Genomic DNA, 25,197 nt, shown 5'->3' with positions numbered 1-25,197 from the left:
GTCTGACTCTCGGCAACCCCATGAACTGCAGCACATCAAGCTTCCCTGTCCTTCACTGTCTCCCTGAGTTTGCTCAAACTCATGTTCATTGAAAGGAAAATAAAAGTCCAGAAAAGAAAAAAAACTGCCAACCACCCCCCCCACCCAAGCCTTGAGTTTTCATCACTATAGTCCAGGAAAAGTATTATTTATAGTTAAAAGATGTGTTAGTCAGCTTAGCCTACTAAAGTTCAAAATGCATTCAGCTGCCTGCTGCTAAAGCCCAGCTTCAAAAGCTTTTATCTGTTACCAAGGCCAACCATCCAAACCATTGGAACTTAGATTCATTACAAGCCTGTGACAGAGGCCAACCCCATGAGCAGCCACCAGAAGCTACATCCTGGCTCACTCCTGCTTCACAACTCTGATCTGATTTCACTGTTTATCTCCCTTCACAACTCTCCTCCCACGCGAGCCCTTGATCTTGTGACTATTTTTTGGCCTGTGCCATGGGTCATGTGGGATCTTAGTTCCCTAATTAGGGAGCGTTTAAGGACCCCTGCATTGGAAGTTTGGAGTCTTAACCATTGGACCACCAAGGAAGTCCCATGACTTTTTTAAATATCAAGATTATTACCCTTCACCTGAGTGAATCACACAAGAGTGGCCAGTGATACAGGCTATAATCCTATAAAAATTCAGGAAAGGAGGCCATTGGTGATAGTAAGAAATGTCAAAATCAAACAGACTATTATCAAAGATAGATGGAAACTCTCCAATATCATGTAATCGAGACAAAAAAAATTTGTAGCTAAACATAATATTAGACAACTGTGTCTGATTAATTTCCATTTTAGAATTCTCTCTACTGAAAACTCTCTCTCTCTCTCTCTTTACTATATGAACTACTAGTACTTGACAACAGTCAGTTGAGTTCTTCAGTTCAGTCGCTCAGTCATGTCTGACTCTTTGTGACCCCATGAACCTCAGCACACCAGGCCTCCCTGTCCATCACCAACTCCTGGAGTCCACCCAAACCCATGTCCATTGAGTTGGTGATGCCATCCAACCATCTCATCCTCTGTCATCCCCTTCTCCTCCTGCCCTCAATCTTTCCCAGCATCAGGGTCTTTTCCAATGAGTCAGCTCTTCACATCAGGTGGCCAAAGTATTGGAGTTTCAGCTTCAACATCAATCCTTCCAATGAACATTCAGGGCTGATCTCCTTTAGGATGGACTGGTTGGATCTCCTTGCAGTCCAAGGAACTCTCAAGAGTCTTCACCAACACCATAGTTCTTAACTGTTCTATATTCCTCTAACTGGTTTAGTATGTTACACAGTAGGTTTAAATCCTATTTTCATATCTCCATTTCACTTAGCAGGGAGATATGTACCTAGATCTACATGTCTAGATGGTCAATAAAATCTTGTTCAAATGTAAAAGAGGTATGGCAGCAATTACCTCTAACAACTGTAGAAAAATATGAAGACTAAATATTTTATTAGTGAACCAGCAAAAATCACTGAAGTGTCTGACTTTATAAGAGAATATCAGTTGATGATCCAGCTTCTAGTAGCCATAGTTACTTCTACAGGCTTAGAAATAATGAAATTTTACAACAATAAAGAAACCTAGGTAATTATGATAAAATAAGGCATTCATGTGTTCGATAAACATTTATGGTTTACCATTTGCCAGTGGGGGAAAAAGATACAAATCCCTGTCCTTATGAAGTTTATGTTAGATTGAGGGAAACAAATGATTAAAACAAATACACAAATAAGTAAAATAGATGATGATGATACTAAGGAGAGAAAGCAGAGCAGGGAATGGAGGATTTAGTTTGGATGACAATGACAATGCCAGAAGGAAGAGAGGGAGTGAACCACACCAGTATCTGGGGAAGAGCCTTCCAACCAGGGATCATCAAATACAGCGGCCATGGAGAGTCATATATATGCCAGGCATAGTCAAGAGACATCAAAGGAAGACAAAGTGGCTACAGCAGAGTGAGAGGAGGGAAGAATAGCAGGATGTGACTTCAAAGGTATGAGGTGGAGGACAAAATCATAAAGGGCATGTTAGTTCATCATGAAAACTTAGGCTTTTGCTCCAGGTTAAAAAGCAAGTGGAGAATTATGAAAGAGATGTGGCATATTTTTAAAGGATCTTGTTAGCTGCGATGTTGAAAAGAGACCAAAGGCAAGCAAGAGTAAAAGCTGCAAGACCCATTAGAAGGCCATTGCAATAAAGCAAGCAAGAGATAATAGTGCCTTGTACTGAGTGGTAGCAATGAAGGTGGTGGTAAACGGTACACGTTCATTTGGAAAGTTGAATTAGGAACTCTAACCCTAATTTTTTCAAACCCTTGTGTCAAGGGTTGGCTTTCAACAGATTGCAGTGAAGGAGCTGCTTATTGCATATGAACCCAATCTAAAAGCAGTTTATCTAAAAATGGTTTACCTCTAGGTTAAATGGCTTAGCACTAGAACTGCTGCCTAACTGAAATGTAGAAAGTTTCATCCAGAGCAGCTAGATGAATGGCCACATCCGGAAATATGAAAAATAGTAACCAAAGGTCGAAGAGTGAGATACCAGAGTTCAGTTTTGCACACGATAAGTTTGATATACAAATGTAGATCAGAAATGATACAATCTGAAGATCAAACCACTTAGATCAAGCTCTCCAGAATCAGAGCCTGTAATGAAGGTCCCTGTGCAAGTGATTTTTATAGAAATCTAAATTTTCTAATTTTCTATAGAAAATTAAAAGATTTGAGGCAAGGCAAGGGGAAGAAGCTAGACCAAAACAACCACAACAACAACAGGGAGTTTGAAGGTTAATACACTCTTTGTTGTTTGGTGATTAAGTCAAGTCCAACTCTTTGCGACCTCATGGACTCCAGCACGCCAGGCTCCCCTGTTCTTCACTATCTCTTGGAGCTTGCTCAAACTCATGTTCACTGAGTCAGTGATGCCACCCAACCATCTCATCCTCTGTCACCCCCTTCTCCCTTCTTGCCCTTAATTTTTCCCAATTTCAGGGTCTTTTCCAATGAGTTGGCTCTTTACATCAGGTGTCATCTTTGTCTGATACTATAGGAAGATCTGGAGTGTAGTTTGCTAGAAACCTGAATCTCTAAATTCTGTCAAATCTTCTTTATCAATAGAGGCAACTCTTCCTCCCTTATCTGAGTAAGCTAGTCGCCCCATCCCCGCAGAGCCTGTCATGGATGCCTCTGTGGTAGTTCCTTGTAAGGTATTACTGAGCCTCCTAGTAACACACTCTCTCTCCCCTCATTACTTCCAGAACTATAACCATACTCAAGCCCAGCATGCCCAAGAGGGTAAGATGTTAATTGTGATCCATGAGAAGGTAATATACACCAAAGTCCTAAGGGGAGATTGCAAATCAAAGGGTGCACACATAAGTCAATTTGGTTGTTCTTGTTTAGTCTCTAAGTCATGTTTGACTCTATGGACTGTAACCCACCAGGCTCCTCTGTCCATGAGATTTCCCAGGCAAGAATACGGCGGGAGTTGCTGTTTCCTTCTCCAGAGATCTTCCCAACCCAGGAACTGAACTCATGTATCCTGCATTTGCAGGCAGATTCTTTACCACTGAATTTGATAGATATTGCCAAATTGCCCTCCATAGAGATTTACTAATTTATACTTCCATCAGCAATGTGCAGAAAACATATTTCTCCAATAACTTGACAAAAAGTACTTACAAAGTTTAGGAGTTTTTCCAAGTGGATAGTTAAAAATGGTATCTCAGTATAGTTTTAACTTGTGTGTCTCTTGTTATAAATTCACTTGACTACCTTTCCTGTTTTTAAGAACTATTTGTATTTCCTTCTCTGTGAATTATGTATTCATTATTACATGACTCTTCTCCTTTTCTTTTTTTAAAAATATTTATTATTTATTTGATTTCCTTGGGTCATAGCTGTGGCATGTGGGATCTTTGTTGCCTTGTGCAGGATCTTTCCTTGTGGCACGTGAGCTCAAGACATGTGGGATCGTTCTCTGACTAGGGATTGAACCCATGGCCCCAGCATTGCAAGGCAAAATCTTAACCATTCGGCTATCAGGGAAGTCCTGCTTTGGAGTTGTTAATTTTTTTTCCTATCATTTGTAAGAGCTCTTTATATATTAAAGAAGCAAATTTTGCCTATGAATGCATATATTTTCAAAGATTGGGGTTTTGTTTTTTTTTTTTCAAATCTCTTATGAATTTTCACCATGCATAATTTAATTTTAATTAATTGATCTTTTAAGAGTTTAAAAGATTTTCCACACCCTGAGGTTTTAAAAGAATCTTCACCCTCTCACTTTTTTCCAGTAACTTTGTTTTTAACATTAAAATATTTGATCCACTTGGACTTTATCTCACTATATGGCAGCACCTTAATTTTTTTTTCAGATGGCCATCCTGTTATCTCAGTATCAATTATTGAATAATCCATTTATTCCTGATCTGAAATATAATTTTTGTCTACTGAATTTATGCTAAATTCCCATATTATAAATGTTTGCTTTCTGGACTATCTATTCTACTACTGTAGAGTCACATACCTTTTTTAAACTTTGAGGTTCATACGGCAAATTAAATCATGCTTTTTAATGTATGATAGACCTTATCTACCCGTTTTTTGGTGGGGAGGGTTCCTCCAACTTCCATATTAACCTTAGAATGTTAGCACCTTCTTTTTATAGGTTTAGAAAGAGGGGGTAAATTTTGATTTTATAGTTCTTATATAATAAGAAATTAACTTTAGAGTAGCTGACATCTTTACAGTGCTGATTCTTCTCATCCAAGCCCATGGTATTATATTCCATTGATTCATATCTTTTTCCGTGTCCTCTTGAGTAATTTGAAGTTTTCTTCATATACGTCTTACATATTTCTCGTAAAATTTATTTCTAAGTATTTTACTTTTGTTGTTATTGCAAATAGAATCTTTCTTTCTACATTCTGAGTTTTGATTATTTGTATATATTAGAAATTTTTTATTTCCATGCATTTATTTTACACCCCACTATTTTTTGGCCACCTGATGTGAAGAGCTGACTCTTTTAAAAAGACCCTGATGCTGGGAAAGATTGAAGGCAGGAGGAGAAGGGGACGACAGAGGATGAAATGGTTGGATGGCATCACTGACTCAATTGACATGGGTTTGAGCAAACTCCTGGAGTGACGGACAGGGAAGCCTGGTGTGTTGCAGTCCATGGGGTCACAAAGAGTTGGACACGACTGAGCGATGGAGCAGCAACAATTTTACAAAATTCTTATTGTTCTATAGTGGCTTTTATTTTTGGATTTATGTTTGGACTTTTAAACTATGCAGACATATATTTTTACCTCCCATTTTCAGTGTCTGTAACTAATTTCTCTTATATTTGATATTATAATGTTAAAATGAAAATAGTGGTGACAATATTCATTCTTTTAATAGTTTGAATTTTGTAAGAATGTCAAATATGCTGCAGGTTTGGGTTGAGATAGATATATGCGTCATGTTATTGAATATATGTACTACTGAGTAGTTTATCAAGAATTTCTATTAAACTTTTTCAAGTGCATTTTAGCATTTGGGGAGTTGACTATATGAATTTTCCTTTAAATTTATTAATGAGATAGTTTATAGTAATGAATTTCCTAATAATGAATCATTAAATTCTCAGGTTAAACTCTGTGCGTTTTGTTTTGTTTTTGGCCATACCAAGCGGCTTGCTGGATCTTAGTTCCCTGACCCAGGATTGAACCCGTGCCCTTGGCAGGGCAAGTGCAAAGTCCTAGCCACTGGACAGCCAGGGAATTCCTGATTAAATTCTATTTGATAATGATTTAATGCACTATTGGACATTGCTTTCTAATTTTTTTTTAGGATTTTGTTGCTTAAGTGAGATCATGTTGTAATTACTTTATGCAATTTTTGTTAGATTCGTTTTCATGACTATTCCACTAGTATTTACAAAGAAGTTGTGTTTTCTGAAAGTGTACAGTTTGACATTTATCAATAAAAGCTAACATTTGGTTATATTTAATTTTTCTCTATTTGACAAAGAATAAGTCTTTTAGTAATTCTGCTTATATTTCTTATAATTATGACTGTAGCCTGCCAGGTTCCTCTGTCCATGGAATTCTCCAGGCAAGAATACTGGAGGGAGTAGCCATTCCCTTCTCCAGGGGAATCTTCCTGACCCAGGGATCAAACACAGGTCTCCATATTACAGGCAGATTCTTTACCGTCTGAGCCATGAGGAAAGCCCCCATAAATAAGACTGCTATGTTTCTTGTCATATAGATATTTACACTATTTCTATCTTAACTTTGCATTTTACCTGTTAACATTAAAAACTTTTATTGTTATCTCATTGGCCATTTAGGTGTAAATTTCTTTTGTTGGCATTTACTTGACATATTATTTTTTATTCTTTTATTTTTAAACTTTCTCTTTTTATGGATCTTAGAACTATCACAAAGTTGTTCTTTGCTATTTAGATAATCCAAAGACCAGTGCTTTTAGGTGTAAAGCCCATTTTTATTTAATTATATATCCAATGTTTAGTTTTAGTTCTAGCACATTGTTTTATGTTTTATGTTCTATTTTTGAAAAGGTGTTTTTTTAGGATCTGTATTGTATTTATATTTATTGTATGTTTCTTCAGTTTTGTCTGTGGCTCTATTAATTCTAAGAAAAGTATGCCTTTTCTGTTCTAGTGCTTACCTTTATAAACATAATTTTATGTAATTTTCTCATTCCTCATACTTTTTTTGACCAAATCTGTTGGTTATTACCTCTGAACAATAATGAGGAAAATAATGAATTATGTTACAAGGTCTGTGACTTCCGTCTTGCTGGCACTCTCTCTCTTGCTGACAACTTCTGCCTTCCCATTTGCTCACTTTGGTCTAAGGAGAGGGTTCTGTGGCCAGGAACTTAAAGAGGGCTCCAGCCAACAGCTCATGAGGACCTTATGGCTCAGTCCAACAACTCATGAGTAAGTGACTCCTGCCAAAAGCTCTGTGAGTGAGTTGGAAAGTGGCTCCTTCCCAGTTGAGCCTGGAGATGACTGTAGCCTGTGAGAGACCCAGAGCCAGAAAATACAGTTGAGATTCTCAACGGTGTTATGATAGACCTGGATTTCTTATCTACAGGAGCTAAGAGTTTGTAGTAAGGTTGTTTTAAGCCAGTAACTGTTGGGGCAACTTGTTATGCATCAATAGACAGCTATCACATGCATACTAAGGGGCTTTTGCATTTCAAGTTGTCTCTTTTCTGAAGAGTGTGTTTTTGCTGGAATATTTTCTCTGTCCCCACTGGGCCCTCTCATGTCTCTTCATACTTCTTTTTGTCTTCTTTCTTGACTCTACCTGATCTCATCTGTGATACTGCATAATTTGAAATTTCTGGATTATCTGTCTCTTAGCTTTATTTAAAATGTAGTTTTCATAATGTTTTTCAACTTTCTTGTTGCTTTTATGTGATTTCCAGGGAAAGGAGGGGGGAAAACATTGGCTTATGCAACTGTGTTCATAGCAGAACTCTTATTGTTTAGCTTGGTCAATAGTGATGATAAACTTCACATGTTTACTTGGCAATCTTTATCTATTTTTGTCATTTAATCAATATTCTATCAATTTATCTGTAGTTTTATTACTGATTGGTAGAAGCTCTTTATACACTAGAGATATTAGCTTTTATCTTATTATCGCTTTTCCCTTTTAAAACTGAAAAGGATTTCAGTGATCCCTACATTTATAAAAAATTTTATTAAAAGGTCTTAAATTTTTCTGTAGTCAAATTTACAATTATTTCCATTATGAGTCGGTATTTTGAGTCTGGCTTAAGACGGCCAGTGAAAACATGGATTTTGAATTGTGGGAGCTGAAGGATAATACATACATAGTCTGCAATGACACCTAAAAAGATAGGGAGAAAACAGTTAACATTTCTGTAAAATGTAAAGACAATGTTTATGGAGTAAAAATACTGGAAAATTAAATTATCCAAAATGGGGAGCTTTAAAAATATTAAATAACATTTACATTAAAGATCATCTGTCTGGAATCTAAAATAAAATGTTTACTCTATATTTGCTGCCACACTATTGAATGACTATCTTTTCCCTCATTGAGTTGAAATGCTTTACTTATTAAACATAACTTTTCATGTAACTATTATCTGAATTGTCTGCTGGTGAACTTACCTATCCCTATACCAATAATCACACTGGTTTACATATTATAGCACTAAAGTATCCCAATTCTTGGCTTCCCAGGTGGCTCAGACAGTAAAGAATCTGCCTGCAATGCAGGAGACCCAGGTTCGATCCCTGGGTTGGAGAGATCTCCTGGAGAAAGGAATGGCTATCCACTCCAGTATTTTTGCCTGGGGAATTCCATGGACAGAGGAGCCTGGTAGGTACAGTACATGAGGTCACAAAGAGTTGGACACAACTGAGCAACTAACATACACACACACAGACACACACACACACACACACACACACACACACACATCCCAATTCTATTATATTATACAGTGGTCATGAGACCTCAGTAAACTCCTCTAAGCCTCAGTTTCTACTTTGCAGTGTTATTTTAGGAATTCAATGTATAAAGCATATAAATAAATAAATTTTCTGGTCCCAGCACTCATACAAAATAAGCATTCATAAATGATTGCCATTAATACCATCATAAAGCATAATGAAATTAGACTGTAGGTAAAAAAAATTAATGACAATAATATTACTAGGCATTTAAAAAATACAACAAACACTATCTCTCTTATATTTCCCTGTGTGTTCAAGGGATAGCTAGGGAGTTTGGGATGGACATATACACATGGCTATATTTAAAATGGATAACCAACAAGGACCTATTGTATAGTACATGGAACTCTGCTCTGCCTTACGTGGCAGCCTAGATGGGAGAGGTGTTTGGGGGAGAATGGATACATGTATATGTAAGGCTGTGTCCCTTTGCTGTGCACCTGAACCTATCTCAACATCTTTAATCAGCTCTGGTGGTGGTTTAGTCGCTAAGTTGTGTCTAAATCTTGCAACCCCATGGTCAGTTAATGGCTAATCAGCTATACTCCAATATAAAATAAAAAGTGTTTTAAAAAAGTTCCAAGAGAACTTCCTCCTATAAGGAAGATCATTCTTCTCCTGTGGAGAGATCATTCAGATTGGGGTAGATGCTTAATTCTCCTAGGCTAACAATATGAACAGTGGAAGGAACAAAGAGGAACCGATAGAGCATGCTAGGCAAGGGCCACTGGGTCAGTAACAAAGGGGAGAAATGGCACTTCACGCAAATTTCCAGAGGAAGGAGTTTCATGGTTGCCTAGCAACATGTAAACACAGAAGAAAGAAGGGAAAGGCATCAAAAAAAAAAATCAAGCAAATGTTACTCTCTCACCCATTTATTATTCCTACATTGTGTATAACTCAAGAGAAACAGGATATATGTTTGATCTCCAAAAACAAGCTAGCCAGACAGTGAAGCACATACAGCTCAAATATAACCATAAAAATATAATTGGTAGTAGTAAGTAGCTCAGATTATATATATACAGATAAAAATGCATGTGTTTACAGCAGGATTCCAGGTGCAACAGAACCATTCCATTCAATGCAGCAAGAATTTGTAAGACCTCCAGGGATACATGGAAGAGAATGAGGCAGCCCACACCTCTAAGAACTTTAAAATCTGAGAATAAAATGGGCTTCCTCGATGACTCAGAGGGTAAAGAATCCACCTGCAATTCAGGAGACACAGGAGTTGCGGGTTCAATTCCTGGGTCAGGATGATTCCCTGGAGGAGGGCAAGGCAACACACTCCAGGATTCTTGCCCAGAGAATCCCATGGACAAAGGAGCCTGGTGGGCTACAGTCCAAAGGGTCACACAGAGTCAGACACAGCTGAGGAACTACACATACACAAACACACACACACAAGGATAAAATGAATATACAGATAATACCACTACAAGGCAGAATTCATGTCACAACTGAGCAACACTTCATTTGTGTGTCCTCCGAGGTGAAAGAGATCAAAGTTTGAGGTGGGGGCACATCCAGAAAAGCTTCCCAGAAGAGAAGCCATTTCAATGAACCTTTAAAAGTTAAACAGGGGAAAAAATTAAATAGAATTTTGACAGGTAGATGTGGGATAAGAGATCACATTTAGTACATCATGGTGGAAGCTCCAGGCATGTTCAGAATAACGATAACCCAAATTTTGCTGCAAAATAGGGTTGCGTCTACTAGAATGGAAGCCGGGAGTTTTCTGAAATCTTAAGTATCCAATACAGATGAATCTCTTCATGTCAAAGATAAAACTGTTGCCACGTTGTGGTGCATGCCAATTTATGAACCTGTGTTTCAACTGATAGGCACTGGGCGGTGAAAAGGCTAAGGGTGAAATGGTCAAGAGATCAATCTGGTAATGGTATTTTGACTTGGTGGTGGGTGGGGAGTCACTGTAATAAAGTAAGTGGTGAAAAATAAATATAAGCAGTCGAGGTGGGAGAAGAGGACAGTCTAATCTAAGAAAGGAGCTTCCAGAACAGGAAGACAGGAACAGATAATACAGACAATTGTTGGGTTACCAATTGTAGACAAGTTGCTGATTAGATGGAAGTGTTCCATGGAGAGTGAGGAGTGAAAACTAACTCAGAGTTGGTAAGTCTGACTTATTGGATATCAGTAATAGAAAAAATAGATTCAACTGGGTGGCAGAGGGAAAGAAAGAGGAGGAGGAAAAAAAGGGACAGCTGTTTCAAACTTGCTAAGTCTGACGTGCTCATGGTACTATCACATAGAAATGCTCAGCAAGCAGAGGAAAACATAGGCTTAGAGTTTTGGAGACAGTCAAGACTTTGGTGATTATTCACATGAAGGTCATAATTGAAGATATTGATATGTAAATAGATGTGAACATAAAGGAAAATGGGGAAGATTCATGTCCAGGAAGGAAGAGAGCTAGCTAAGGAAAAAACTGAGTCAGACAAATAGCAGATAGAAAAGAAGACATAAAAGGAGCCACAGAGCAGGGGACAAAACCTCGTGCAGCATCTCAAAGGCCAAGGGGAAAAAGAGTTTTAGGAAGATGTGTGGGTAAACAGTTATGGATGACACTGATTTTCCTGTTTTAAAACCTTCTTCCAAAATCAGGTATTACCTTTTGTAAAATATTTTAATCAGATTTTTTGAAGAAATCATTTTTTATTAAGAGGGGCAAATTTTATAGAAACACAGGAAAATGGGGGCTGGGGATATCACATTTAGGGATCAGGAGCTCTAAAGGGTGTCCTTTAGAAACACATTTCAACAGAAAGAGCATCAGAAGAGTGTGTCTGTGGCGGAGGGGTGGGGAGGAGCAGGGGGAGGGGACTCTTAGCAAGTGACTAATAAGCAGGTTTATCACTTGAACCAATAAGAGCATGGAGGGGATTTATTTTATTTTTAGGGAAGAGAGTAAGGGGCACACTTAATGAAGAAGGAAAGAACAATAAAGAGGAAAAGCTTGAAGATGGGTAGAGTAGGAATTCTTGATTGAGCAGGAGATAGAAAGGAGGCTAGGAGAGTGTGAACATTAGCCTTGAAAAGTGAAAAACCGATTTCTATCTTCTCATACAGACGGGAAAGGGAAGAAAAACAGAAAATGAGGCTGAGAGATTTTGAAGCAAACAGAGGGACTTTGAGGGATCTCAGTTTGAATGGTTCAAAAGATCACTGATCTTAAGGAGAGTTTGAGAAGACCTGTGGAAAGCAGAAAAGCAGTCTACATGCTTCACCAAACCAAGCCAGGCGTTTCTTAGATCTGTATCAGATACAGATGAATCTTTCCATGTCACAAGTTTTAGTAGGTCCCAACAGGAAAAGGAGTACATCAAGGCTGTATATCGTCACCCTGCTTATTTAACTTCTATGCAGAGTACATCATGAGAAACGCTGGGCTGGAAGAAGCACAAGCTGGAACCAAGATTGCCAGGAGAAATATCAATCACCTCAGATATGCAATGACACCACCCTTATGGCAGAAAGTGAAGAAGAACTAAAAAGCCTCTTGATGAAAGTGAAAGAGGAGAGTGAAAAAGTTGGCTTAAAGCTCAACATTCAGAAAACGAAGATCATGGCATCTGGTCCCATCACTTCATGAGAAATAGATGGGGAAACAGTGGAAACTGTGTCAGACTATATTTGGGGGCTCCAAAATCACTGCAGATGGTGACTGCAGCCATGAAATTAAAAGATGCTTACTCCTTGGAAGAAAAGTTATGACCAACCTAGATGGCATGTTCAAAAGCAGAGACATTACTTTGCCGACTAAGGTCCATCTAGTCAAGGCTATGTTTTTCCCAGTAGTCATGTATGGATGTGAGAGTTGGACTGTGAAGAAAGCTGAGCACTGAAGAATTGATGCTTTTGAAGTGTGGTGTTGGAGAAGACTCTTGAGAGTCCCTTGGACTGCAAGGAGATCCAACCAGTCCATTCTAAAGGAGATCAGTCCTGGTGTTGATTGAAAGGAATGATGCTAAAGCTGAAACTCCAGTACTTTGGCCACCTCATGCGAAGAGTTGACTCATTGGAAAAGACTTTGATGCTGGGAGGGATTGGGGGCAGGAGGAGAAGGGGATGACGGAGGATGAGATGGCTGGATGGCATCACTGACTCGATGGACATGAGCCTGAATGAACTCCGGGAGTTGGTGATGGACATGGAGGCCTGGCGTGCTGCGATTCATGGGGTCGCAGGGAGTTGGAGACGACTGAGCGACTGAACTGAACTGAACTGAACTGAAGAGCAACATAAAAGAAGTCACATCTGGCTCATGAGCCTTATCATTTATAGAGCAGTCTAACCGGTTGGACTATAAATCATAAACTCCCAACAATCAGCAGTCCTCAAAAGGTAATCTGCAAATATACAAATCCCAGGTAACACACACAGCTGCACACATGCACAAATTACGCCATGCTCTGTAAAGGGAGTTCAGACACCAGGAACTCTTGCATGAAAGGAAAGAGAGTTTCATTGCAGTAGATGGCTGGAAATCAGTTAAGGCTGAAAAAGGAAACATGGTTTTACAGGATGAAGTCAGAGGAAAATTGATGTTCCAAAAATCTTCTCCAGTGTGATTTAACAGATAAAAAATGAATCATGTGTCAGAATCCTTGCATTCAGTTTCCAGGAGGATAATTTTAAACACCGAGTTTAGTCACAGGGAAATAAAAGTTTCCTGCTTCTTTGGCCACATCAGGTCCCACAAGGAACATTAACTATATCAGCTACACCCTTGCTAGTGTTGATACAAGTCCATGGTGCTGGGCCACTACTTCAGTACCTTCTATTTCACCTTTAATCCTATTTCAATGAAGTTATTCTTCTAATCATGAAACACAGCAAAGAAGGAAAGAGAATTAAATGTGATTAAATGTGGCAAAGAAATTTAAAGAAGCAACATCTCATTCCATCCAGGCAGGCCTCCTGCAGCAGAATCTGAGGCTTTTCATCAATTGCAATTCAAGATGCCCCATGTGCTGAGGAGCAGCCCCTCCCTAGCAGAGCTCTCAGCCTGCGGTTACTTAAGAGAAGAATAATGGGGTGGGTTGCTGTACCCAGATAAATCACAATCTGCCATATCCAGAACCGGAACTCCCGAAAGGGAAACATACCTGAGGCAGTGAGAACCAGTGACAGAAAAGAGGAAGTGAAGAAGATAGCAAAGGAGATAAAAGCCAAGAGGGCCTTGATGTGTGCCTGGGCACTGGAACTGTGAAAGCCTGAGATGGAGAAGAAGACCTTCTTGGTGTGTCTTCCCAGAGATGTAATGAGCAAAACCGTGCCCGCAATAAAGACAACAGTAGGGACGGTCCAGGTAACAATTTTCAAAGGGAAGAGGTAGAACCTCTTATACGTTCTCACAGCATTCCTAGTGACATTCCAAGATTGCAGACCCTTCCTTAAATAGTTCTGATACATTCTCTGGTTGCCTATGAAAAATAGAACGGTGGTAAAGGTAGAGAACCCCAGAGAGCTGAGTAGCATCCAAGGAACCAACCCAGATACATTCCGCTTTAGCCAGAGGAAGACGGGGTGGGTGAAGGTTGCGATTTTCACACAGTAGAAGACACTGAGCCAGGTGGAGAACCACAGTGTTGCCGAGTTCAAGAAGTCCCACTGAACGGCCAGGAGCTGGAACACAGGGCTATAAAGGAAGGTCGCTGGATTCAGGAAAATGTAAATGTTCTTACTGATTACCACCCATTGCAGGCAGAAGCGAGAGGTCCCCAGGCTGACCAATAACTTATCGCAGGGTGACAACGTTCTCCGCAGCAGCCACTCGCTGCCCAGTGCCGCGATGATTAAGCCATTACCTACCAATGCCACCAGGAACAAAAGGAATAAAATAACAATGCAGATGAGGGCTGTCTTATCAACCACCTGAGGTCCTGGAACCACGTCCTCTCCGCTCATCTCTCCTGCAGACTTCAAGGTCTCTTCCTGTAGGGCGGTTCTAGAAGGTCCTGGATAATATTGGTCCCTCCAGCTGCCCGAGTACAGAGGATAAAGTCGAGGATGTGGGCTATCTGAGGAGGGTGAAGAGGTATTTTCTTCTCAGAACAGATGCAAATATGATTAAGGCTCAGTTTCAGAAGTCTCGCTGCCTGTCCATGAATTTGCCTGTCCTTCCTCTGTCTGCTTTCTGCCCGTGTCAACACTGGCATGGATACTGTATCAGGTCCTTGCATTTAGCATCCCTCATGCGGGAACTTACACCTCTCTAAGCTGACACCGAAGACATGACCACACACCTGCTGGCCACTCCATGAGGAAATCTGGTGAGCACACCCCCATCTGACAGTCGGAGATCACATCCATGGTTGGTGGTGTGTTCTGGACACTGTTCTAAGTGATCTTTGTTGTCCTTAGTTCTCACAATGACCCTATGAAGCAGGTGACTTTAGAAAATTCCTTTGACAGGTATAAAACTGAGCAACACTTCTACTTAGGTTAACTCAAATCCTATTACTTGTGGGGACCATTATTATCAAATAGAACACAGGAGACAATTATACATAATAAAGGATTTCCTAGGTGGTGCTAGTGGTAACGAATCTGCCTGCCAATGCAGGAGATGCAAGAGGTGCATATCCAATCCCTGGGTCAGGAGTATCCCCTGGAGTAAAAAATGGCGACCCACTCCAGTGTTCTTGCTTGAAAAATTTCATGGACAGAGGAGACTCACAGGTTACAGTCCCTGGGGTCACAAAGAGTCCGACGTGACTGAGCACACGATGCACCTGCAAGTGAATTTTAAACCATATTTTCTTAGTGACCTTTAAAGGGCAGTTCTGGGCTTCCCTGTGGCTCAGCTGGTAAAGAATTCTCTCGCAACGCAGGAGACCTGGGTTCAATCTCTAGGTTGGGAAGATCCCTTGGAGAAGGGAAAGGTAACCCACTTCAGTATTCTGACCTGGAGAATTCCATGGACTGTATAGTCCATGGAGTCCCAAAGAGTTGGACACGACTGAACGACTTTCACTTTAGGGATTTCCTGGTGGCTCAGATAGTAGAGTCTGACTGCAAAGTGGGAGACCCGAGTTCAATCCCTGAGTTGGAAAGATCCCCTGGAGAAGGAAATGGCAACCCACTCCAGTATTCTTACCCGGAAAATCCCATGAACGGAGGAGCCTGGCGGGCTACAGTCCATAGGGTTGCAAAGAATTGGACATGACTGAGCGACTTGACTTTCATTTTCAAAGGGCATTTCATGTAGGAAACACTCTATGACAGCTCTAACACCAGTCTGCTATGGCAAGAAGAACCCTGGGCTAGGATCAAGGCAGGTGTTAGTCCTAGAGACATCCATCGCTGTGAGTTACTGGCTCTGTCAGTAGGTTGAAGCATCATCTTTTCTAATGCACAGGATAAGACTAGATTCTAAAACTAGAATCTCAGGTTTCAGAGTAAAAGAAGACGTTAAATAATTTAATGATGAAATAAATGAAGCATCAAGTTTTAGATTAAAACTCTCTCTTAAAGTCACAGTTAAATGGAGGAAAGACCAAGACCCAAGCTGATTCCAGGACCAGAAATCCTTACATAGTTAGCAGGACATCTTGTACTCCTATCTTCTTCATCCCCAGATGAAGTCAGAAGACCAAGTTTTGAGTCTTGTCACTGTCACTATTTGGTGTAATTGTTCTGCAGTTTGTGAGTTGTCTGCTCAGTGGCTCTATGGTGAGGTTAACGGTGACCTCCTCCAAGAGGGCTTATGCCACAGGCTATGTGACTCAGGTCTGCTGTACCCAGAGCCCTTGCCCCTGCAGCAGGCCGCTGTGCTACTGGAGAGGAGTGGAGAAATAACTCCAGGAAGAATGAAGTTCAGTTCAGTTCAGTCACTCAGTCGTGTCCGACTCCCTGCGACCCCATGAATCGCAGCACGCCAGGCCTCCATGTCCATCACCAACTCCCGGAGTTCACTCAGACTCACGTCCATCGAATCAGTGATGCCATCCAGCCATCTCATCCTCTGTCATCCCCTTCTCCTCCTGCCCCCAATCCCTCCCAGCATCAGAGTCTTTCCCAATGAGTCAACTCTTCGCATGAGGTGGCCAAAGTACTGGAGTTTCAGCTTTAGCATCATTCCTTCCAAAGAAATCCCAGGGCTGATCTCCTTCAGAATGGACTGGTTGGATCTTCTTGCAGTCCAAGGGACTCTCAAGAGTCTTCTCCAACACCACACTTCAAAAGCATCAATTCTTTGGCGCTCAGCCTTCTTCACAGTCCAACTCTCACATCCATACATGACCACAGGAAAAACCATAGCCTTGACTAGACGGACCTTAGTCGGCAAAGTAATGTCTCTGCTTTTGAATATGCTATCTAGGTTGGTCATAACTTTTCTTCCAAGGAGTAAGCATCTTTTAATTTCATGGCTGCAATCACCATCTGCAGTGATTTTGGAGCCCAAAAAATAAAGTCTGACACTGTTTCCACTGTTTCCCCATCTGTTTCTCATGAGTGATGGGATCAGATGCCATGATCTTCGTTTTCTGAATGTTGAGCTTTAAGCCAACTTTTTCACTCTCCTCTTTCACTTTCATCAAGAGGCTTTTTAGTTCCTCTTCACTTTCTGCCATAAGGGTGGTGTCATCTGCATATCTGAGGAGACAGAGCCAAAGCAAAAACAATACCCAGTTGTGGATGTGACTGGTGATGGAAGAAAGGTCCGACACTGTAAAGAGCAATATTGCATAGGAACATGGAATGTTAGGTCCATGAATCAAGGCAAACTGGAAGCGGTCAAACAGGAGGAGGCAAGAATGAACATCAGCATTTTAGGAATCAGTGAACTAAAATGGACTTGAATGGGAGAATTTAATTCAGATGACCATTATATCTACTACTGTGGGCAAGAATCCCTTATAAGAGATGGAGTAGCCATTAGAGTCACCAAGAGTCCAAAACGCAGTACTTGGATGCAATCTCAAAAGTGATAGAATGATCTCTGTTCGTCTCCAGTGCAAAGCACTCAGTATCACAATAATCCAAATCTATGCCCCAACCAGTAATGCTGAAGAAGCTGAAGTTGAACAGTTCTATGAAAATCTACAAGACCTTCTAGAATTAACACCCCAAAAAGATGTCGTTTTCATCACAGGGGACTAGAATGCAAAAGCGGGAGGCCAAGAGATACCTGGAGTAACAGGCAAATTTGGCCTTGGAGAACAGAATGAAGCAGGGCAAAGGCTAACAGAGTTTTGCCAGGAGAATGCACTGGTCATAGCAAACACCCTCTTCCAACAACACAAGAGAAGGCTCTACACATGGACATCACCAGATGGTCAATACCGAAATCAGACTGATTATATTCTTTGTAGCCAAAGATCAAGAAGCTCTATACAGTCAGCAAAAACAAGACCGAGAGCTAACTGTGGCTCAGATCATGAACTCCTTATTGCCAAATTCAGACTTAAATTGAAAAAAGTAGGGAAAATCACTAGACCATTCAGGTAAGACCTAAATCAAATCCCTTACAATTATACAATGTAAGTGAGAAATAGATTCAAGGGATTAGATCTGATAGATAGAGTGCCTGAAGAACTATGGACAGACGTTCATGACACTGTACAGCAGACAGTGATCAAGACCATCCTCAAAAAAAAGAAATGCAAGAAGGAAAAATGGCTGTCTGAGGAGGCCTTACAAATAGCTGTGAAAAGAAGAGAAGCTAAAGGCAAAGGAGAAAAGGAAAGATATACCCATCTGAATGCAGAATTCCAAAGAATAGCAAGGAGACATAAGAAAGCCTTCCTCAGTGATCAATGCAAAGAAATAGAGGAAAACAATAGAATGGGAAAGACTAGAGATCGCTTCAAGAAAATTAGAGATACCAAGGGAACATTTCATGCAAAGATGGGCTCGATAAAGGACAGAAATGGTATAGACATATAAAGACGCAGAAGATGTTAAGAAGAGGTGGCAAGAATACACAGAAGAACTACACAAAAACGATCTTCATGACCCAGATAATCACAATGGGGTGATCACTCACCTAGAGCCAGACATCCTGGAATGCAAAGTCAAGTAGGCCTTAGGAAGCATCACTACAAACAAAGCTAGTGGAGGTGATGGAATTTCAGGTGAGCTATTTCAAATCCTAAAAGATGATGCTGTGAAAGTGCTGAACTCAGTATGCCAGCAAATGTGGAAAACTCAGCAGTGGCCACAGGACTGGGAAAGGTCAGCTTTCATTCCAATCCCAAAGAAAGGCAATGCCAAAGAATGCTCAAACTAACCCACAATTGCACTCATCGCACATGTCAGCAAAGTAATGCTCAAAATTCTCCAAGCCAGGCCTCAACAGTACATGAACTGTGAACTTCCAGATGGTCAAGCTAGATTTAGAAAAGGCAGAGAACTAGAGATCAAATTGCCAACATCCACTGGATCATCAAAAAAGCAAGAGAGTTCCAGAAAAACACCTACTTCTGCTTTATTGACTACACCAAAGCCCTTGACTGTGTGGATCACAACAAATTGTGGGAAATTCTTAAAGATATGGGCATACCAGACACCTGACCTGTCTCCTGAGAAATCTGTACGCAGGTCAAGAAGCAACAGTTAGAACCGGACATGGAACAACAGACTGGTTCCAAATTGGGAGTACGTCAAGCCTGTATATTGTCACTCTGCTTATTTAATTTATATGCAGAGTATATCATGAGAAATGCTGGGCTGGATGAGGCACAAGCTGGAATCAAGATTGCTGGAAGAAATATCAATAACCTCAGATATGCAGATGACACCACCCTTATGGCAGAAAGCAAAGAAGAACTAAAGAACCTCTTGATGAACGTGAAAGAGGAGAGTGAAAAAGCTGTCTTAAAACTCAACATTCAAAAAACCAAGATCATTGCATCTGGTCCTGTCACTTAATGGCTCCAAAATCACTGCAGATGGTGACTGCTACTGCTAAGTCACTTCAGTCGTGTCCAACTCTGTGCGACCCCATAGATGGCAGCTCACCAGGCTTCGCCGTCCCTGGGATTCTCCAGGCAAGAACACCGGAGTGGGTTGCCATTTCCTTCTCCAATGCATGAAAGTGAAAAGTGAAAGTCATGTCCTTGAAATGTGAGGCTTTGTTTCACCCTTCCTAATTATTTGATATTTCTATGCAGATGGTGACTGCAGCCATAAAATTAAAAGATACTTGCTCCTTGGAAAAGCTATGACCAACCTAGACAGCATATAGAAAAGCAGAGACATTACTTTGCCAACAAAGGTCCTTTTAGTCAAGGCTATGGTTTTTCTAGTGGTCATGTATGGATGTGAGAGTTGGACCATAAAGAAAGCTGAGCCCCAAAGAATTGATGCATTTGAACTGTGGTGTTGGAGAAGACTCTTGAGAGTCCCTTGGACTGCAAGGAGATCCAGCCAGTCCATCCTAAAGGAGATCAGTCCTGAATATTCATTGGAATGACTGATGCTGAAGCTGAAACTCCAACACTTTGGCCACCTGATGTGAAGAACTGACTCGTTGGAAAAGACCCTGATGCTGGGAAAGATTGAAGGCAGGAGGAGAAGGGGACGAAAGAGGATGAGATGGTTGGATGGCATCACCGACTCGATGGAAAAGGCTTTGAGCAAGCTCTGAGAGTTGTTGACGGACTGGGAAGCCTGGTATACTGCAGTCCATGGAGTCGCAAGAGTGGGACATGAGTTAGTGACTGAACTGAACTGAACTGAACAGTCACTATCTATGAATCTTTGGACTAGTCATTTAATCTCTGTGAACCCCTATTTCTTCACCTGTAAAATATGGATCGCAAATAAACGTGAATATATTATATGCATATATAGGGATGTGTATATGTAAACTATAAATCTCTACACATTCATAAGAAGTAAGTAAGGTGATGATGACAATTGTTATTATAATGACCTCCATCCCATGGTGTGACAAGTAGTCCTAGAAGAATTCAGGAAAGCATCAGGGGTGCAATAGAGGTCCAAGGCACCAAATATTGGACATGTACTTTAATTAGAGGTAGGTGGAATAAGCAAAAGCCACATTTTCAATAGGAATGACATTCAAAGAATTTTTAAAAAGCAATCAGGTGAGTGCTTACATACTCAGGTGAGTGTAAGCAGGTTAATATGTCACAGGGAGTAAAGCAAGTGGAAATTCTTCTGGGTCAAACACAGCAATGGTGAAGGCTCATGATCAAGTAACAGGAGAGAGAGGGGGTATTTGATAGTACACTCACCTCCTGACCAGCACCATATCCTACCAGTTCCAAGCACAGAAGCCCATCAAGAGAGAAGAGAATGCAGATCACTAGCATCTCTTTCTGGTTCCCAGTTTACCTGGGACAAAGGTCCAGGTGGAATTGTTCTTCAAACACAGAAGCCTTGCTGCAGTGAACACTGTGTTCCTGGGGAAAGCCGAGGTGAGCTTAGGTAACTCATTCACTCTGCCTTTCTGAGAAGATGCAAAACTGCATGGGGTAGAGTTCCCAACTGCTCTCTACCTTGCCACCCACATTCATCTGGGTGGCATTCGGCTGTTTCCTACTGAAACGTGGAGCAATAAAGCAAACTTTGAGCTTATAGCTCTGGAGTCTGACCAGCCACAAACCTCTCAATATGGAAAACTCATATATTTCCCCATCTGCCTCCTACATCTCCGCTGGCTCATATACTGAGAAAGATGCACTGTTATTCTTCAATTCGACTATCAACAATTAGTAAGCATCTCCAATATGCTGTAATGACCCTGTGAAAGGTGCTAGGCTGTAACAATGCGCTGTTAGTATCTGCCCTGAAAGTGTTTTCATACCCTTATCATAAACCACAAACATTTACTAGGCATATATATATACTAAGTGAGGGTTAAGTTAATCCAAAAGGGTGAATAAGCACTTGTATTTTAATATACAGTTGTGTTTTATGGCGATTCTTTTGTTGTTTGTGCTTTCTGTTTGTTACACTTTGCTTTCTCATATTCAGACTTTCTTATCTGGTAGAAGTCAAGTCTGAGAACACTGAAATTCTAACAGGCAGTCTTTATATATATGATTATAAGGGTGGTAGAGGTAGGAATCCTGAGTAGATTCCCGGAATGGAAAAACAGCTCCGTTTTGTCTCTCAAAGGACAAAAAAGGAGGACACCCAGACTGTGGTTCGAAATGTATGTGTCATCCTATTTCCATCCCAAGAATTCTGAGAGGGATTCAGTAGCAGCCACAGCCCCTTTATGTGGAAGAGCAAAGACGTGCCTTGTATGTTGAAAGCACAGAGAGATGACATCAGTAAAGGAGGTGGAAGTGTGAGTATGTCTAGCACAAGGATAAGTTTGGCTACAGCAGAGGATTTCCATAAGGGAATGGTGGCATATCAGGCTGAAAAGGTAGACTGGGGAGAGATTCCAGAAGGTCTTGAAAGTCAGGATGAGATATTAGCCTGTGTCTTTGGTCAAGATGAAGCCACCAAATGTTCATGGGCTCTTATGAACTAGAGCCTAGGAAAGGGAGGATGAGAACATCAACCAATTAAAAAGTCCTGAAATAAGCCCAGTGGACGTGGCATAACTCAAAAGACTGTGAAAATGCTGCAGAACATGGGAGTCACACGACCATCCCCTTCCCACCCAAGATATTTAAGTTCTGGAGCTCTGACCAAGGGAAAGCCACTGTTCCAGGTGACATCGCTGATGCCTCTGTCTTTGCTGCCTCCACTCAGCCCTCTGTGGCTTAAGTTCCAAAATTCAATCCATGCAGTTTGCTATTGCTTTCCCAGCTCACTCATGTTGCTGCTTTTTTAAAAAAGGAAAAGATTTCTTGATGATAGTTCCATCTTTCCAGTTTCCTGTGTCCAACTTCACCCTTTCTCTGGGAAACCCTTTAAGCTTCTCTCCTGCAATTTAGGGATCTTCTCTTTTAACACCTTAATCTTCTTTTAAGTGAAAACCCCTCACCCTCTTAACTCATCTCTTCTAGCTCCTCTTTCTCTCTCCTTTTGCCGTATTTCAGCCCTTAGCTAGTATTATAATGTCTTGAGGTCTAAGTTTCCCACGGTTCTTGGACAACTTACCATAATGCAATGATTTCTGTTCTGTTATTATTCCTGTTTTGATAAGCTTGGACATATAAACCTGTTAACCATGTGGGGCGCTTTTCCCAATCTTTTCTTGTCTCTTGATCTCCAAATTTTCTTATAGGAAACTCCATCAGTTGAATAAAACTATGAACACGAATTCCACCATATGCATATTTATTTAATTATATGCTTGTAATACACTGCTCATTGTATTAATATATCATAAAATACATATTAAATTGCAATTAAAAAGATGAGAGTAAAAATATATTGAAGTTGTCATATTTTCCTTTCTCCATCCAGTGGATCATTCTGCACACACTCTGATATGCAAACAACGTAATTTATAGACTGCCATCCTAGACATCAGCATCCGGGGCCAACGTCCTGGTTGAGTGGACAGGAAGAGTAAGATTCTCAAAATTAAGAACTATAGCAAATTCCCTTTGTTTTCCTTTTCTATCTTCTACTGGCCAAGACCTAAAAGCTTTGCCACATCAGACAATTTGCTTTAATTCAACATACAGCAAACACACAGAATCACAGGCAGGGTCTATAGTGGCACAAAACTCATATATGCCCTCAGACTTCAACAGTTCAAAAAAGTTCCTTGAGTGGGACTGATCTTAAGCAGGGCACAAAAGAAAAGAATGGCAAAGAATGACAGAGAAAGGAAAGAAGGAATTTCCAGATGGACCGAGACACCAGGCAGCGGGGAAGAGTCTGTGGGGAGACAGGAAGAAGCTTGGGAGACAGGAAGAAGCTTCCTAGGCTGCAGTAGAGGCACCGAGCTCTGAGAGCAGAGAAGGGAGGCAGAGGGCAGTTGATGTGGACGGGACAACCTATGTCACCATTGAAGTGAAAGTGAAATTGCTCAGTCGTGTCTGACTCTTTGTGACCTCACGGACTATAGCCCACCAGGCTCCTCCATCCATGGAATTCTCCAGGCAAGAGTACTGGAGTGGTTGCCATTTCCTTCTCTAGGGGATCTTCCTGACCCAGGGATTGAACCCAGGTCTCCCACACTGCAGGCAGATGCTTTAGCCTCTGCACCACCAGGGAAGCCACCATTCAAAACAACGACAAAACAGAAAAACCCTTTAGGCTGACCACAGGACAACTGAGCACCATCACAGCTCTCTGTAAAGGCGGTGTGGACTGAAGAATGTTATTAGGGCTCCTTGTGTAGAGAGTGAGAGAGGCCTGTGTGGAAATGAGGCCACCATCCTAGTCCAAGCTGGTTCAGGACCCAGGCAAGAGACTAGGAGCAGTGGAAGGGACGGTAGAAACAGAGAGGGATGGAAAAAGAATTAATGGGATGTAGAAAGAGTGAGGAAGAAAGAGGGAAATGAAAAAGAGTGAAAGCGCCCAAACCTTGTGCATTCTTGCCACTCAGGGCTTGTTTGGTGATAGTAGCTATTGATACTGATAACTGGAGACAAACTGGTCCTTGTCCAGGGCTCACCAAAGCTTCTTCTTCAGGGCCTTTCTCAGCTTGGGGATGCTGTGCATCAAGATGCTGGAGTGCAGACAGATGCCTGCTTAGGTCACCACCTCACAGGCCCAGTGCCAGTGTTTCTGGAAGGCTGGGATGTACACAATGATAACCAGGGACAGGAAGTGCAAGGTGTAGAAGATGAGGAAGAAGGCAAGTGACTTCAGGGCCATGGTGTGAGCCCAGGTACTGGGATCACGTGGGCTGGGTCTGTGGTCCTGTATCTGCCCGAGGTGCCGGCGCAGCGAGACCATGAGTGAGAAGGTGGACACCAGGAACAGGAGGAATGGAACCAACCTCATGAGAATTACATGAGGTAGAAAACAGTGCAAATAGACAGCGTGTATGCTACCAGCCAGGGCGTTTCCATGGGAACTCTGGGCAGCCATCATCTGGGCAAGAATTGTATTCCCAGCAGCTGAGGAGATGACAGTCAGACCAGATAAGATCAAGGAGCCCAGCAGCAGCTGGAGAACCAATCGAGAAATCCTCCACTTTATCCAGAAGAAGACGAGGTGAGAGAAGAGGGAGATCTTCGTGCAGTAGAAGACAGCAAGCCAGGCAGTCAGCCAGAAACTGAGGGAGGTGATGAAATCCCAGGGGATGCTGAAATAGTAGATTTTGGAACAAAAGCCAGAGGAGGCCATGAGGTTGTTCAGGAGGGCCATCCCATGCAGACAGAACCGGGAGGCAGCCAGGCAGGCCGCAATCATGTCACTGGAGGGCAAAGTCCGGCTACACGCCCACTCCCCGCTCATCATGGTAACTATGAAGCCATTCTGCAGCATGGCAACCAATGACTCCAGGAAAAGGGTGACCTTGAAGATCAATGTGGGCGAAGGGGACATCTTCTCCAGGTAGGCTCTGCTCAGACTCAGCTTCTACTCCAGGTACATCCACAGGAAAGCACAGACTTTCTGGCCAAGCCACTCTGTTGAGACCAAATTCAGGGGCTCTCTCCTTGGATTCAGGCAAAAGCAGAGCTGCCAGCAAACATCATCACCCCACCCCGTCCCCTCCTCCCATACACCCATCACACTTCCATCCGTCCTCCAGGATTTAAAAAGAGGTTCCCTGAGATTGGCATGC

General features: G+C 41.5%; 2 protein-coding genes across 2 annotated transcripts in view; both read right to left on the bottom strand.

The window, feature by feature from the left end:
* Positions 1-11,456: 11,456 nt before the first annotated feature.
* Positions 11,457-25,197, bottom strand: part of TAS2R60 (taste 2 receptor member 60) — a 29,265-nt gene continuing 15,524 nt past the window's right edge. Inside the window, exon 2 of the mRNA XM_060415178.1 lies at positions 11,457-15,310. Coding sequence (XP_060271161.1) covers positions 13,530-14,483 — 954 coding nt within the window. The 5' untranslated portion in view covers positions 14,484-15,310 and the 3' untranslated portion in view covers positions 11,457-13,529. The remainder of the gene's footprint in view (positions 15,311-25,197) is intronic.
* LOC101102056 (taste receptor type 2 member 134-like) lies at positions 24,075-24,956 on the bottom strand. The gene is given in 1 exon segment (XM_015095418.3): positions 24,075-24,956. A coding segment is annotated over 1 exon segment (882 nt).

Source organism: Ovis aries, chromosome 4, assembly GCF_016772045.2.
Source record: "Ovis aries strain OAR_USU_Benz2616 breed Rambouillet chromosome 4, ARS-UI_Ramb_v3.0, whole genome shotgun sequence".
Classification (NCBI taxonomy): Eukaryota; Metazoa; Chordata; class Mammalia; order Artiodactyla; family Bovidae; genus Ovis; species Ovis aries.
This window is presented reverse-complemented; position numbering and strand designations above follow the sequence as displayed.